Genomic DNA, 16,032 nt, shown 5'->3' on the forward strand with positions numbered 1-16,032 from the left:
GTTGCAAGTAGTTGGAAAATGAAAATGGAGGGAAGGGGACTAATTAATTAACACTCTCCTCACACTTTAATATCAGCAACAATAAAAACACAAAAGCAAGCCGTGGAAGGAAAGGCATCCAGATGTCCTTGTTCCCAGGCAAAACCCAAAACCTTCTCAGGAGGCAAATTATTATAGCTGCTTTCCCAAATGTAGTTTAGGCACATTCTGAGAGATGTCTATTAATGAAGCAATTAGTAATATCTGATATAATACCTTACATATTTCTAGCTATGAGATTGCTGTAAGGACACTATGCATATATTAAAAGAAAAAAATGACTGTCAGAGCATCTTGTGTAGAAAATTATATTTGTTCCTTACATAACTAGTGATACTTCCAAAATATCTTTGATAAGCCAACTGGGCAAATTCCAAATAACAGCCAAAATGGGTACATTAATCTTTCTTAAAAAACATAAATTATAGGAAATATGAAATAAAATAAGGCAAGTCACAAATTCAGTGCACCTTAAATTAAGTATCTCTTCAAATGAAATAATCTCAAATAATTCTTCTGAAAAGGACATTCATATCAGCCACATTTAGTCAGTTTTACAAATGAATAAAACATTTTATCATTTGTCCACCCACTTTTAAATATGTTCAAACTAAAATGTATGCCAAATATAGTTTAAAATAATCTGTATTTCACTGGCTTAGGGCAAACAACCATTTACAGGACTGGATCCGAGACTCAGGCACCTGTCCTTGAAAAGTTTGGAAGTGTGACAGGAAAAAATAATTAGAATTCTTCCTTTTCATATATGTCTTTATGCCCCATGAGAGATGGCACGAACACTGGTAACTCCGAAATAAATGAGGATCATTCTATGAACTGCCATTTCCCATGCAGATTAATTACTATATATGTTCATATCTCTTCATATAGAGTATTCCTGACAATTAATGAAAATTTTGTAACCCAAAGAATATTTTCATCTTATTGGGGGAATTTTTCATTTAGATTAATTTTAATGTATATTCTTTAGTAATGTAAATAATCATGCTCCAAGTTATATTTTGAATAAATATGAGCAACTGAAAACAATCCAAATTATATTTGTGTAGGCGGGGTTGCTTGAAGCAAGGTTCACCTGAACACAGAGAAATGAGAAACTGATTAGAGAATCTTTATGTAAATCTTCATTGAATATACATGATATTCATGCAGAAAGAAAGAGAAATTTTTTTCTAGATAGGTAAGGATCATCCAGAAATTCTCTAATATTGGGAAAAGCAGTCAAAGAGAAACAGATAGTAAGTGTTTTTCATCATAACAAGAAATGTTGGGAACTACAAACTGGCAGGACATGTTGAAAAACACTTCTGGCACACAGTTTGTTAATAAAGAGAGAACTTGCCCTTGGTTGTTAATAATCTAGCACCCCTGACAAGTACTCAGATTCACTCAAGCAGTTCTTATTTCTGGAGTGGGAAAAAAAATCTGTGAATGTTATGAGCTGAGACTTCTCACTGCATACTGCATTGTCAGCAGTCAGGAGGACTGCCCAAGGATTATCTTTTACTTCTAAGTAGATCATAAATAGCCCTGGAATAAAGCTACTTAAGTTCTAAACAGTTCCTCTTTCAAAAGGAGGGGTACTTTAGAAGACTCTTATTGCAATCTGTTATCTTCGTTCTACCAGGTGAGCTGCAGGTACGAGCGGGCTTGGAGAGAGTTCACCTCCTGGAGACAACGTAGCCAATTTTGATATAGGATACTCAGAAAGGGAGTAGGAGTAGGGATGGAAAACACCAAGAGAAAACTTAATTAACCATGAAAACAAAACAAACAAAACTAGAGCCTCAATGATCCCTGGAAGGAACACCTAAAGTGCTTTATAAAACATTTCTAGAAAATAGTTTGGATAGAAATACACAGCTATCATGTAAAATTCAAAAGGTAAAAAGAGTATATTGGAAAATTAAGTCTCCTTCCCCTGACTCCCAGTCACTAAGTTTTGTTCCCAAAGGCAACCAGCATTAATATTTTGTTCTTTCTTCTGGAGAGATGTATATAACATGTTCTTTTTCACTCAAATGATAATATATTATACTTGCTGTTTTACATCTTGCTTTTTCCCTTAAAAACAAATCCTGAAGCTTGTTCCAAAAAGTACACTTAGAGTTGCCTGTTCTTTTTAATGGCTGCATAGCATTCTACTCTATAGATCATACCATATTTTATTTATTCAGTTCCCTGTTAGATATTGAAGTTATAAGCAATCTTTTTCATTAAAAACCATAATGCAACAAGTTCCCTGTACACTTATCTCTTCCCCTACATGTAAGCATTTTTCTAGAAGGAGTACCTAGAAGTGGAATTGCTTCATCAAAGGATTCGTATTAGAATAGGCTAAGAAGATGGAAAGTAAAATTTATTCTCCCCGAGACATGAAGAAAAGATAACTTATTAGTGCTCAAAGAAATATGAAGTAACTTTATCTGTCCTCTAGGAATATGTTTCATTATTTTGCTTTAGCAAGTTGCCTGGCAAAACTTAGCACGTGTCTGACTGTGTTTGAAAAGACTTACCTCACAGTGCTCTCGATAAAGACTCTGCAGTGACTTGATATCCTCAAAGGTAGTACCATCTGGCAGAGAAGAGATTTCAACTTCTCCAAACTCTGGAAGTGCTCGAGATGCATCTGTTACCATGACAACACAACAGAAAAAAAGTTATTGTGGATGGTGCCAATTACAGCTTAATGAGGGCAAATTTAAGAAGATTAAAAAGGAAAAAAATTTAAAGGTCAGTGGTCCAAAAAGCAAGGACTTTTCATATTAGTATTTTATAAACAAAACTTAGCAGCAGCAGCAGCACCAAAGAATAGAGAGGATACTTCTAAAATTCTGGAGAAACTAAATTTTCACTATGATTATACTGGAAATAACACATCTCAGTGTCTCTCAATATAGGACACCTCTGATAAGAAAAATACCTTGAGCTGGCCAGTATCAATTTTAGTTATTTTTATCATTATATTACTTAGGTATATAAAAATAAATCTAGCTTTAAACTTATTATGCTTATACCTCTCATATAATCATAAACCAAAAGACCTACAAAATAAGTACAAAGAAACCTAAAAAAATAACATTAAACTTAACAACATTAATTTGATATGATAGATGATGCTGTCGTCCTGTAACTAAATTACCTCTTGCAACATGAATATGGTATTGACTGCTGCAGCGCAGGATCTTTTGAGTTTGATAACCCTATACCAACACGTACTTCATGATGGCTGGTTCTCCCATTATGCTTCTATATTCAAATGAGCTGTGAAACTTTCCTCTACACAGAGCATTGGGACATCATTTAGCCTTCCCTTGGTATGAAGGCGTAATTTACACAGTAAGTCTCTCTCTGTTCTTTTCTCATTGGCTCTGGACAATTAATGCAATACACTTTGGTGCCAACCTTATGATAAATTCAAATACAAATGTGGAAACTAAAATTGCAGAACGGTATTCGTTCTAGTCTTCCAGGTAATCCAGAATATGCTTTTATTTTTTTTTAAGATTATAATTGAAATAAGGACACAAAATAAAAACCATAAAGATTCTTGCTGAGAGCTCAAGGGTCTACAAGAATATACTTGAGGACACTAGTTTGGGAATGCTGCCATAATGCTTTCAACTTCAGTAGCCATTCTGACCCCAGAGTACATTTCAGTTGTCTTTGTCAGAAAGTGCACATAGACACATATACACACACACAGACACATACACACACGCACTCTCTGAGAGCTTCTACTTATCTTGATCTGTTGTACCGAAACTATGCATGTTCATCTCTAGAAGAGCTGTCAATTAAAGTGCCATTTTTGCACCTTTAGCTACGACAGGAATATGCAAAATGTTCAAGTTCCACTTCCTTAACTCTTTAAATAACAAGAAACATGCATACCATCTATAAAATTACAAAAGTAGCAAATACTGTGATCAATTTAAAAGAATAAATTACTTTTTAAAAGTTTATAATAATTTTTTCTAATCTGAGACTATATGCATATGCAACTTTATACGCAGGAAATGAGAATTCTTTTTGGCACTTCAAGTTACTACTGAAACTACCACACAATTTTGATCATAAATGCCCAATTAATACAAATTCTGGAAAACAATTTCATAGAAATAAGCCTTTAATTCAGATGCATTTAGAAGTTCTACATAGCTTGAGATTTTAAAAAATAAGCTCTTTTTCTATGAAAAAGTAGAAATGAACTAGAACTATCATATAATGTGCATAGTTTCAGCACACAAAAAAAATCTATGTAATTAACATCTGTAATAGACATTGTACTTGGAGAAAACACTACTGTTGTTCTCTTGTTTTCAAAATCCTGATAGCAACTAATATGCATTACACCTTAACATACCTAAAAACTGTTGATGATGTTGACTTTGGGCAATTACAGTTTGCTCAACAGATGTGCCTGTCTGTTGACCACTTCCTGTGAAACCATCTGCAACCCCATCCACTTTCTGCATAGGCTTGTACCTAAAAATATTAGATGGGAAAAAACAAATAAACCAAATTATTCCTTGCTTTTTTGTACTACACAAAACTCCCAAGGCATTCAATTTTGTTCTGTCTTCTTTAATGTCTTATGATAGTTGTAAGAGTTTCTTCCTTGACAGTCTCATAAAGTTAGGATGAAGAAATTTTTTAAATTGTAAAAAGGAAAAAGAAGGGGAGGGGCTTAGGAAGGGGACCCATTTTCGAAAATTCAGAAATTTAGCTAAGAATGAAAGTGTTATGAGGTATTTCTTTGGACAGCAGTAGCAAAGATGTCCATGATTATAGTTTTAATACACAGTTTGAACATAACTTTTAATGGCCAATGGATCAAGGGAGAAACATGTTAAATACATTGGGATGTTAATCTGAATTAAGATCTAGGACATTGGGCCTGAGAAATGTTAATGAATGGCTTTCATTTAATTTATATCTCCAAAATATGATTCAGCCTACAAACTCTGCCATACTGTTTTTCATATCACCTAAAGCCTCCCATGCATATCAACACATTCATCTCCTTTGACTCCTGTCCACATCTGCAAATACAAAGACCATAAGCATCAGCTTGCAGCAAAATGCATGCAAAAATCCATCTACAAACCTAGGTTATCAAATTTAAAAAATAAAAAGAATCAAAGTCAGCTACAATTATGTATTTATATTTAGGTCCTCGTTATACAAACTCATGAACGTTCCATACTGCTAAAATAGAGAAAATATGCTTCAGCAGCACGGGCAAGAAGGGAAAGACTGCTTGGGAGAGAAATACCGCATACAAAGAATGCATAGGTAAGTCTCCTAGGATAAGCAAATGCAAAGTAAGAAATAAGCAGCAACTATAATTTCTTCTTTCTCTGAGATTTCATATTTTTCTTCATTTTAGAAATTTAAAAAAACAGATAAACGCAAGAAAAAGTTAAAATCTACAATGAGCTTATTACCTAGAGATATCATCATGCATGTTATGTTGTTTGTCCTTCCATTTTTTCCCATTTCTAATTATATTTATAAACAGAACCACCTAATATTCTCACCATCCAGATACTTGACTCGTACACTGATACCATAAGTTAACTGTATCATTAATATGAAGTTACTGTAAGTAACAATGTCCCCACTACATGAACAAGATACACTCAAAGATGCCTGCACTCTGACAACAGATAGAAAATGAACGGACCTGGTGAAACACTGCACAAACTAACGCTGAGGTTGCCTTAGGAAATGATTCAATCTTGAATGTTATTAATTATGACTTAGATAAATGAAATTTCCACGAAAAACTGCAAAGTCACTCATAATGACATTTACATGTATTTCTTATGTGACAGCATCTCACAAAGAACTATATGAAAAGCAAAAATAAAGTTAGAAGATGAACAGGGTGAAAAAAAGGTACAACACACTCATTCTTGTTATCATTTTAGTGATGACCCTGTACGACCAAAATGTTGGTTGTTATTTTCTAATGATATAAAAGAACTCAAACCTATTCTTTTCATTAATGGAAAAAAAATCTGGAAGAACTCTTCAATTGGGGCCACACCAAGAGATAACACAAGGGTTAGTATTGTGATGTGCTAGAAGTGCCATTTCTAAAAAATTGAATGTTTTCCTAATTTGTTTTTCCTCCTTAAAGAATCATCTTACAGAGGCAAAAAAAAAAAATCTTTGTGAGGCAAGAACTTGGGGTACTTGTGTGGGGCAGCAGTTGCTAGCCAGTCTGTTCTAGAAGACTTGAATGATTTTATCTTTAGGGAATGTATTTAGGGATGCTTTTGTCCTCATTGATCCATTCCAGGTTTCATTTGATTTTAGCCTCCTTTTTTCAGCTGTGAAGTTTTATATTGCTAATAAAAGAGGCTAAAATTGTTTAACCATGTTTCTTCATTTACATTCATGGAGTTTGGGGTTCATGGAGTTAATAAACAAAAGTGGTTAAAGGGATTTCAAATATTTACTCTGGAGAAGAGAAAAATGGAAGTATTTCCTATAGTCTTCAATTATATTAACTTTCAGTATAGGATGAGACAGTAATTATTAGACTTTGCCCAGCTATGCTTTATCCTGCACAGCATCTAATATACTACAGATGTTTAATAGGCACAAATATCAAGGACTGTAAAAGGATATGACATATATTCATCTTAGACTGACATATAGACATCTGACAGATGCTATGTCACTGTCTACTTGCACATAGTGCTTAGCAAGCCTGTAGTCTGCAAGCAAAATTATCTGCTTCCTTAGAAAGATGTAGACAGCAGCAGTTACAAACGAGAAAGAGATTTTTTTAATAAGCACTCAAAGCCACAATACATTACAATTAATGTATGATTATGCTTAATAATAATGATATTGAGTGGGAAGGACTGATTAGAGGTACATTCTATTATACAGGAGATGGAAAATACATCAAGATTAGCTTGTAGAAGAAAAGGAAATAAGTTGATTAATTCTGGAGAAACTGTACAGGTCAGTACTTAAGAACAAATCTTACTTAGGAGAGGTGAAGAAAAAAGAAAATACAGTCAGAATTGTAAAATGAGAGGTCTAATTCTAAGGTCAGAGTAAGGGTCACAAAGTGAAAGATTGAATGGATTGGGCGAAGATGCACTATGTGTATCCATTCTTGCTTGCCTGGGTTAGCAAGAATAGGACCTCTATAAGCCAGAAACTTCCATTCTATCTCTTTAGAGAAAGGTGTGAAGACAAGTTTGGGAGGGCTTTGTGACATAAAGAATGACATCAGAAAGGGCAGGGATAGGGCTCATATAAAGAACAGTATTAGTGTTGGCCTATAAGTATAAGAGAGCTTCCAGGTAGTGCTGACTTTTGCTTTTCCTGCTTTAAGTAGTGGCATATCCACAGTGTATTGCCTGGCACTGTATTGATACTTAAAAGGAATCACCAGAAATTAGAAATACTGAACTGAGGAAAGCTAGATGTTCCTTTTCCTGATGTCCTGCCTAAGGAAAACATCCTATCCCTGCCATTACCTCAGGCACACTATAAATAAGCTAAGCAAATAATTGTGGTAACTGACTCTTCTGGAAGAAACAGTTCTACATGATATTATGTTAGGTTTTGAAACCTAATTGTATATTAGTATCTGAGTAGATTTCAAAAAAAAATTCAAATGCTTGGCTCACCCTAGATCTACCGAACAAAATCTTTGAGAATGGGGATTAGGAATTTATTATTTTAACTAACTTCTCATGTACTTCTTAAGTAGCCTGCACAGAACTAGACCACAGGAGCTTCTTGGACCAATAATAAATTCCTTCAGCCCAATTGTAGAAATACAATCATAACATTAGAGAAAAGTCATTTTTTATAAAATACGTCATCATTTTTCAATTTTTCAATAAACTACATTTGGAATGTAAATAACTATCTCTGAATGGATGGTGGATGGATGAATGAATGAATGTATGAATGAATGCTCAAGGTAACACTTCATTTTATCACACCATCAATTGATCTTAACATATAGCAAATCTATTTAACAAATATTTATTGAGTATTTACTATGGGTAAAGTATTGTAGGGGCATGACTTTGAAAAGGCTGTGTATAAATGGAATTTTTCCAGGATGTTTTTTAATATTCCATTGACTTACATGATAATCCAACATTATCTTAGCTCTGATTGAATTTCAAGTGACTTTTTAACACTGAAACACAGCTTTCAGATTTCCTATCTCTCTCTTTTTTAACAGAAATTAATCACTATTTAAATACTAAATTGTAAAAAAAAGATATGTTTTCTACTGAAAAAAATTCTTTGTTGAATCTTTTAAAAAACTGAACTCTTTAGTATTTAAGAATTCTCTGCTTTTACTCCCATTTATTTTACAAATTCATTGTTTTAGAATAGGTTTTCTTATAGTAGATTCTTAGTGCTCTTGAGCTGTGTGTGCTCTGAGAAAGACCTGTACTACATCAAATGAAGAAACAGCTCTTGGTTTCAAAATTAGTTAACAGGCAAATGATAATTTTAACAGCTTGCAACTCCCTGGGCAATCAAAGCTAAAGTTGTTAATGATTAAGAAATCAAAGAAACTCTAATACTTTAATAGCTGAGCGTATGCATGAAACCTGTCACTAACACAGAAACTTGGAAAATTATTAGGAATCTTCCCCCATGGGGTTAGTCATAGCTGTTATTTAGAACTTGGACAGCTGTAACTCTACTGTAAAATAATATCTAATTCTGTCAATAATCTCACACATAAAGACACTGAAGGAGTCCAATGGAAGGCAAAGAATGGTATATAGTTACCATCACATTCAACTAACAGTAGCAGGTGGAAGGATTTTCAACAGACTAAATGAAACATTTGTAAAACTACCTTTGAATCAGGTGAAAAATGCACATGAAAGATGCAAAATCTGAGCTGTATAGGCATTTAGAGTCATTATTATGTTTATAAGTCTAGAAGGTACACAATCATTTGATTTGCATGATAATCGGCACAAAAGGTTAAAATTTTCTACTGGAATCTTGAGATTCTCTTTGGAAAAATTGTCCCAGAAAAGTTTTAGATGATTTGAGGTCTGAAATGAACTAAATGATATAAACATGAACAGATCAGAAGAAAATAATGTTGAGTGCCATCTTTTCAGAATAGTAATGAACTCCTTGATGTCACACTGAATACTTCTATATCTAAACAACTTCTAACATCAACCCTGCTGGTTAATGATAGTTATTACATCTCTTCAATCCTTGTTGGTGGCTCTCATAGTATTTGTCTTGTCATTAGCTCTACATCTATAATTGGGAAAGGATAGGAGGAAAAATTAAATTCAAATGGGGGTATTTGTATCAGTTGCATCAGTTTTAGTAGGAAATGTGGGAGAGGTAGGAAAGGGAAGAGGCTGAAGCTGCTGGCTGAAATAAAAGTCTATGGATCATTCATTCATTTCACAAATGACAATGTGCTTACTGCTCTCCTAGGTGTTGAAAGAGGCAAATAAGATTCCCTTATCTCATGAATTTCTTCATTGAGTTCTCCTAGCGTAGGTAATTTAGGGTTAACTGTATAGAACTGATATATTCTTGCTACAAATATGTATGACACCTTTAGGTTACTTCTTTTGTCTACAGCTGGTCCTTTCTGTTAAATTGATCCTACAGGAATGTTCTCACTCTTCCTTTATTTGGAGAATGACAACCTGACTCCACCTGATGTCAAGACAGCAACAAAAACGGAAAAAGGTCATCTGAAGCTCTATCTAGGAAAAAATAAATTAGCTTCTTGTATACAGTAAAATTAAATGAGCCTCAGTTTCTGTATCAGTAGATAACGATATAATTGCCAAATGAGATCTTGCACATAAAGTGCTTATTGATGAACAATTTACAAGTTCAATAAATATTCATCAGAAGGATAAGTGGGGACTGTTAGTAGTAACAAACTTTACATGAATGACTATACTTAATAATTACTGAATGTGATTATTTATGATCCTCCCATCTTCAATGGAAAATATATTTACAGCAACGACTTGCTGCAGTGGCAGTGAACATTAAATACCTCAGTGCCAAGATTCCTTGTTTGTCTCCTAAAAGCCAAATGCAGATACATGATCATCCTCCCACTAAAGACTCCTGCCCTCCTGCCACCCTCAGCTGCCTCAGAGCAATTTACCAGCCCTAGATGCTTATCTCTGTAATGACCCCAGGGAATTTATGGCCAGGAGAGGAATTGTAAACTATTAACATCAATCACAGCTGGAAACCACAGGCCTGGAGGTACAAAGAAATGGAAGCCAAACTTGCCCAATTGCCAGGCTTCATTCTTCTCCAAAACAGCCTTATTCTTAAAGAAATATTTTCTAAAGAAATATTTTCTCTAGTGCATATAATAATGATAATAATTATTATTTTATCCTATCACTTGGATATTTCCGGTTATAAAGTCCTTTATATACTTTTTTCCACTTGAACTTCAAAAAAATCTTTGAGGTAGTCTATTATTATTTCCATTTTGCAGATGAAGAAACTGAGGTTCAGTGAAGTTCAGTCACACACACTGAAGTGCCAAAGCAGCCTGTATTCAAATCCCTATTTCCCACCTTTAAATATAAGGTTCATTCCACTAATCTATGAAACTATATTAAGAAAGGTCTTCAAATGACAAAGGTTCTTGTCCTCACTCCTTAGGAACACGCATGCTTTCACATCTGTCTACAGCCAACTAGCCTTGCTGTCCCATCTTTCCAATGGCCTCTATTTTCCTCTCCTCAGTGCCACAAAGGTTTCTTCTTTCACAGAATCCAATTCCTATGAAAAGACCATTCACAGAGGCAGAAAGTGGCACATTTCCTCACTTATTTAGGACATACTCAAGTGTGATTTTCCCCTTAAATTTTATTACATGTGCACGTTTCTCTTTGGGTTATATTACCTCTTGAAGGACGGAATTCTTGTAAGAACAAAGACAAGAGGACTGGTTTCTTGTCCTGGTTTCTATATTATCGTGGATACATTATCTATCCTTTATGGACTTCGGTTTTCTCATCAAGAGGATGAGGTGTGCTAGGTGACCTCCCCCTTCCAGCTCTAACTTCTATGATTCTGTGAATTCTCTTTTAGTTGTGATGGACATATTCTATATGCAACCATTGATTGTTATGTATTTGTTGAAGGAATGATATATGCAGTTTAATACTTTGAGAATGGCTACTGGGATCAAACACAGCCAAGCACATTGTCAAACACACTTGGCTCTATTCCACCACTTTTGCTACTAGGATTTGGAAGAATAGCTGACATACATGTGCCAACACTCTCTGAGTGCTTCTTTTAAATATTAGAAATAAACTGCTGCAAACATTTTTACTTAGTTTGTAAAGCTGAAAATTACTCATCTCCTTTTTGCTCTATAATAACCTAATTTATTTATTGTCTAAATTAGGGTAAGCAAATTAGTCCATAAGTGAATTTCCTTGAAAACTGAAGACTACCTCATTTAAGTACAGAAGTTATTTTCACATGAAATATTTTCAACAGAAGGCATTAAAAGAAACCAACTATTACACATTCTCCTGTTTCCTTAACCAGGGTAGTTAACCTCTTCTTGATTACCTATAATGTCATCAACATGTCAAATAGTTATTACACTGTGTTAGACTAGATTTTAGCCACTATAGTGATACTTAAAGGGCCTACTGGAATGCCTAGGTCTATGTGTCCTTCCACTGAATGTGTACAGACTGCTGAGCTGAGTAACCCAAAAGTGAATCGAAGACCCTAGTCTACTTATATTTCCTCCTGCCAGCTGTTATATCTCATGATTGGCTATGAATCAAGTGGGCTCTAATCTGCTCCTTTATTTTAGGTAAATGACTTGAGGATGGCTTCATCTTTTCAATTAAGCTAAACTAAGGGCTCTGTGACATCTGTTTTACAGTCAGAAGCTGTTTCCATTTATTTCCAGACTCATGGTTATGTTCCCATATGGTGGTGTTGCTGGGAATCTGATTTGTAGATAAGGGGAAATTTCCTCTACTACCCTATCAAAGCTTCAAATGAGATATCGTATGTAAAGGAGCTCTAAAAATTATAAAGCTATGCAAAACAATAACCATCATTAATGCTACAACTACAATGATTCCAAACTTATCAGAAAAAATGTACAAATTTTTATTTGATAAAGTAATCACTGCATATAATTGAATTTTCTTACTATAGGAACAGGTGAAGCATGTACATTTATACTATGGAAGATGTGCACATATAGATGTATACAAAAAACCTTGAGGCATTTAAACAATTTGAATATTCCAAAATATTAAATACTAGTATAAAATATTTTAAACCTTTCAAATGTCACTTGTACTTTAACAGGAGAATGGCAGGCTCTTCTAATGTGAAATTTAATATATTCAGTAGAATCATTTGAGTTTTGGAATCACCTTATTTTATAAGCCATAAAACAAACAGTACAATGAGTCCCTTTTTCATTGTTTTCAACAAATACTCTTAACTCTTGAATCCAGACTCAGGAAGAGACACTTTTCCTCTCCTGTCCAAGTGTTTCCTCTAAATGCGGTAACTGGCTTCACTTAAGGCCTATCAATGTTACCAGTGATATAATCCTTCAAAGAGACAACAGAAACCTCCCTCTGTCCTAATCCCAGTGAGGGGTTGGTGAAGTTGATAACACTAACAATTCAAGCAGTTATCCAAGACACCATTCCAAGAGCAACTGTCCATAATCCAAAATTGTACCATTAAAAAAACAACAACAACAAATTAAAGGAAGTTTCAGTTCTTTGGTTCTCTAACATTCTTATTTCATAAGAAAGCTAACACTATAAGAAACTAAAGTCGGTACAATTTATGAATATCACCGAGAATTTTATATCACTTTTTAAATACAACCATATTATGTCTAATTCTAAAAGCAATAATTACTATACTTATATTGCAGGGTTTTCATGGCTCATCAATCTTTATAGCCCTGAAATTTGTTTCATAAGGTGACCTTTGTAATTCCTTGGTCTTGCTTACCTAACCCAGGCTTTGTATAAAGAATGTCTCTTGAAGGTTTCCATTCCCATGAAAACTTGCTAGGATTCTTTGCAGTGAAATCACTGGACGAAGTAAGTTTCAGCTGTCTTGAGTGCAATTTACCAAGGTATTGCTCATATTTAAGTTTGAGTATATATTATTTTTGAATTAATCTTATTTTTCTTTATTGCACCAACATCTCCAATGTGTAGTACTGCTATGCATGAGCGCAGAGACCACACCAGAAAGTAAAAGCTATGGTATTGCCACTAACAGGTGGAAACAATAATGGTAACTCATGACAACAACAGTTTATTCCAATTCACACAAACTCTGTCTCCAACTATACAAGGGACTGTTTTATGGCTTTTTTTTTCCCAGACCCCTTCTTAGTATATTTCACTGACTACACCTCAAAAAACAGGAATCAGCAATTTAAAAAGTAAGTTTGAGAAAACATAATAATTTATATAATAGCCAATCTTGAACTGACTCTTCAGTCTTGAATACTCTCACTAGAAATTATGACTGTGTTAAAGCCACTTAACAAGTGTCTTTATTTCCAGTCTCTTCCCACTAAATATGTCTTGCCCCAAATCAAAAAGTAATCTCTCTAGAAAAAATGTGAAAGTGTCATTGTTTTGCTTGGAAGCAAGTCTTTGAAGACTTGCACAGTATCTAAGCACAAAGAACAAACTCATTAGCTTCATATACAACCAAATCCCTTCATCTATGATCCAAACTACTTTTAAAATCTCATCTCCCATTAAAGTACCCAGTCTTCTTCTCAATTCTTCTCCTGCAATATCAACCTCACCAGATCAGAGTGCATTCACCAAAGACGTCATGGACCCTCTCGGTGGTGATTTTGTTTACATTCCCTCTGCCTGAATGTTCCTCTCTTTTTCTGATCCCTCTAATTCCCTACTCAAATAGCACTTTCTTTGTGAAACTTCCCAATCCTCCCTCTCCCAGACTTTGCTGAAATAGTTCAGCAAAGTACTCCAATAGTTCCTTGACCAAAGCTTTGTTTTAGCATTTCTTAGGTTGTATTACTTAAAAAAAAAATTCCCATGTGCCTTCTCATCTAATTTCTTAACTCCTCAAAGGTAAGGACTGTGTCTTATCTCTGCACACAGGGCCTAGCACATGGTAGAGACTCAATTGGTGCTTTCTGACTAAATAGATAAAGGACTACTGTGTGATATACTTTTTCTCCAGCAGCTACTTGGAACTAAGGCTTCTGATTAAGCTAGTATGATGTGCAGGAGATCTCACCACGGTGACTCACCATCCCAGATCAATGGCTTAGGGAGACTGATCAATGGATTAGGCCAACTGCACCAGGTGCAGTCCTCCTTTCTCCTACCTAATTTTGCATGTTCAATTGAAAAGAAAAACTGTAGCTACTGTCATGGTTGAGCTATACTGGTAAAGAGGGAAAGATTTTTCACTTTACTCCAAACTGTGATATAAGTCACAGGAGACAGAAGGCCCGTGGCTATGTAGCAGCATTATGGGCTTGTACAAATCATTTAACCTCTCTGGGATTTATCTGAAAAAACAGGGGTCTTCATGCTTTGACTGCCACAAGGCTGAGGGGCCAGACTAGACTGATGTATTTTTCAATTCTAAGATCTATGATTCTATTCATCCATCCATTCATCCATCCATCCATCCATTCATGAATGCTTAAGATCTCTTATAGCTCTAATATCTACAATTATACACCTAGGAAAGTTGGAGTCAAAGAAAATGTAAGATGTCCCAAACATTCTGCAAGAATTTATACTGTCAAAAAGAATGACCTGCAGGATATGCAGATTAACAAGTAAGAAGCTCATGAATACTGACAAGTTTCTCCAGATGCTCCTTACAGTTTGTGTTTAGTTTCCTTATCTGAATAGTTTGGGATGTCACATTTACTTAAAGGCGACAAACACGCTGTCTGATAAGTAATTGTGAAAGATTTGGAAAATAGAATGAAATTCTAAATCATATTTGAGAACTGTCTGTAGTGAAAGCATACCAGCAATAGCGACATTCTTGCACACTTAGGTATTTGTTCTGCTTGTTCAGAAATAAGGAGATAGAACATCTAAAGAAATACATAGCTTTGACATGTCAATGATAATTCCAGAGTCTACCTTTGTTTCTGTTGCATGGGTTGTTGTCTCATAGCCATATACTGCATGTCTTCTTGCAGACGATTAAGAGGGGAATCTGGCTTGACACGAATCCCATAGTAATGGTACTTGGAGTTTCCTCTTCATAAAAGAACAATAAACAGAGACACAAAAAGTCAGTCAAGTCAATATTAATCATACAGGATGTCCATTTAATTTCATATTTGGAAAAATTAGATAAAGGCAAAATATTAATGTTATATATTTATGATTTACCTGTTCTGGACACCTGTATATTTTTATGGTGGCTACATTTGAAGAATCAAATTAAGATTCTGAATCAATCAATTCAAGGCCCTAAGAAAAATCTTTCCTTATAAACTTTTGCTTAAATATTAGTCAGAATCCATTTGCTCGATTTAAGTTACATTTTATTTTCAACTTTATATTTTAACTATAATTTAGAAGATTAGATTAACAGGATATTCATTAACAGGATAAAGGGTTGCACACTAACTAGGAATTTATTATCAAATGGTTATGCAGAACAAAGAGAAAAAAATCTTAATTCTACTGTCTTGGAGAAGTCCTGTATTTTTCTAATTCTATTACTGCAGGGATGATTAAGATAACTTCATTGATACAAGATGTTGTGAAGTCTATTATTTAATATTTTGAAACCTAAAAAAGAAGCAGGCATTTAATCTATTGATTTCAAAGCATATTTTATTAGTCTCTGTTTTTGTGGATTCATATCAGTTTTTCAAGCTGAATAAGATGTGTCACAACAGACATGGGGAAATTTCTCGGTGAA

The 16,032-nt window shown here is 34.4% G+C and overlaps 1 protein-coding gene across 2 annotated transcripts in view; it reads right to left on the reverse strand.

The window, feature by feature from the left end:
* The window catches only part of RFX3 (regulatory factor X3), a 289,095-nt gene that overhangs the window by 48,875 nt on the left and 224,188 nt on the right, over positions 1 to 16,032 (reverse strand). For both annotated transcript variants that reach the window (XM_060153464.1, XM_060153465.1), the window contains exons 7-9: positions 15,240 to 15,359; positions 4,427 to 4,548; positions 2,577 to 2,689 (exon numbers count right to left, since the gene is read on the reverse strand). In XM_060153464.1, the coding sequence (XP_060009447.1) occupies positions 2,577 to 2,689; positions 4,427 to 4,548; positions 15,240 to 15,359 (355 nt within the window). The remainder of the gene's footprint in view (positions 1 to 2,576; positions 2,690 to 4,426; positions 4,549 to 15,239; positions 15,360 to 16,032) is intronic.

The sequence above is a fragment of the Lagenorhynchus albirostris genome, chromosome 7 (genome assembly GCF_949774975.1).
Source record: "Lagenorhynchus albirostris chromosome 7, mLagAlb1.1, whole genome shotgun sequence".
NCBI lineage: Eukaryota > Metazoa > Chordata > Mammalia > Artiodactyla > Delphinidae > Lagenorhynchus > Lagenorhynchus albirostris.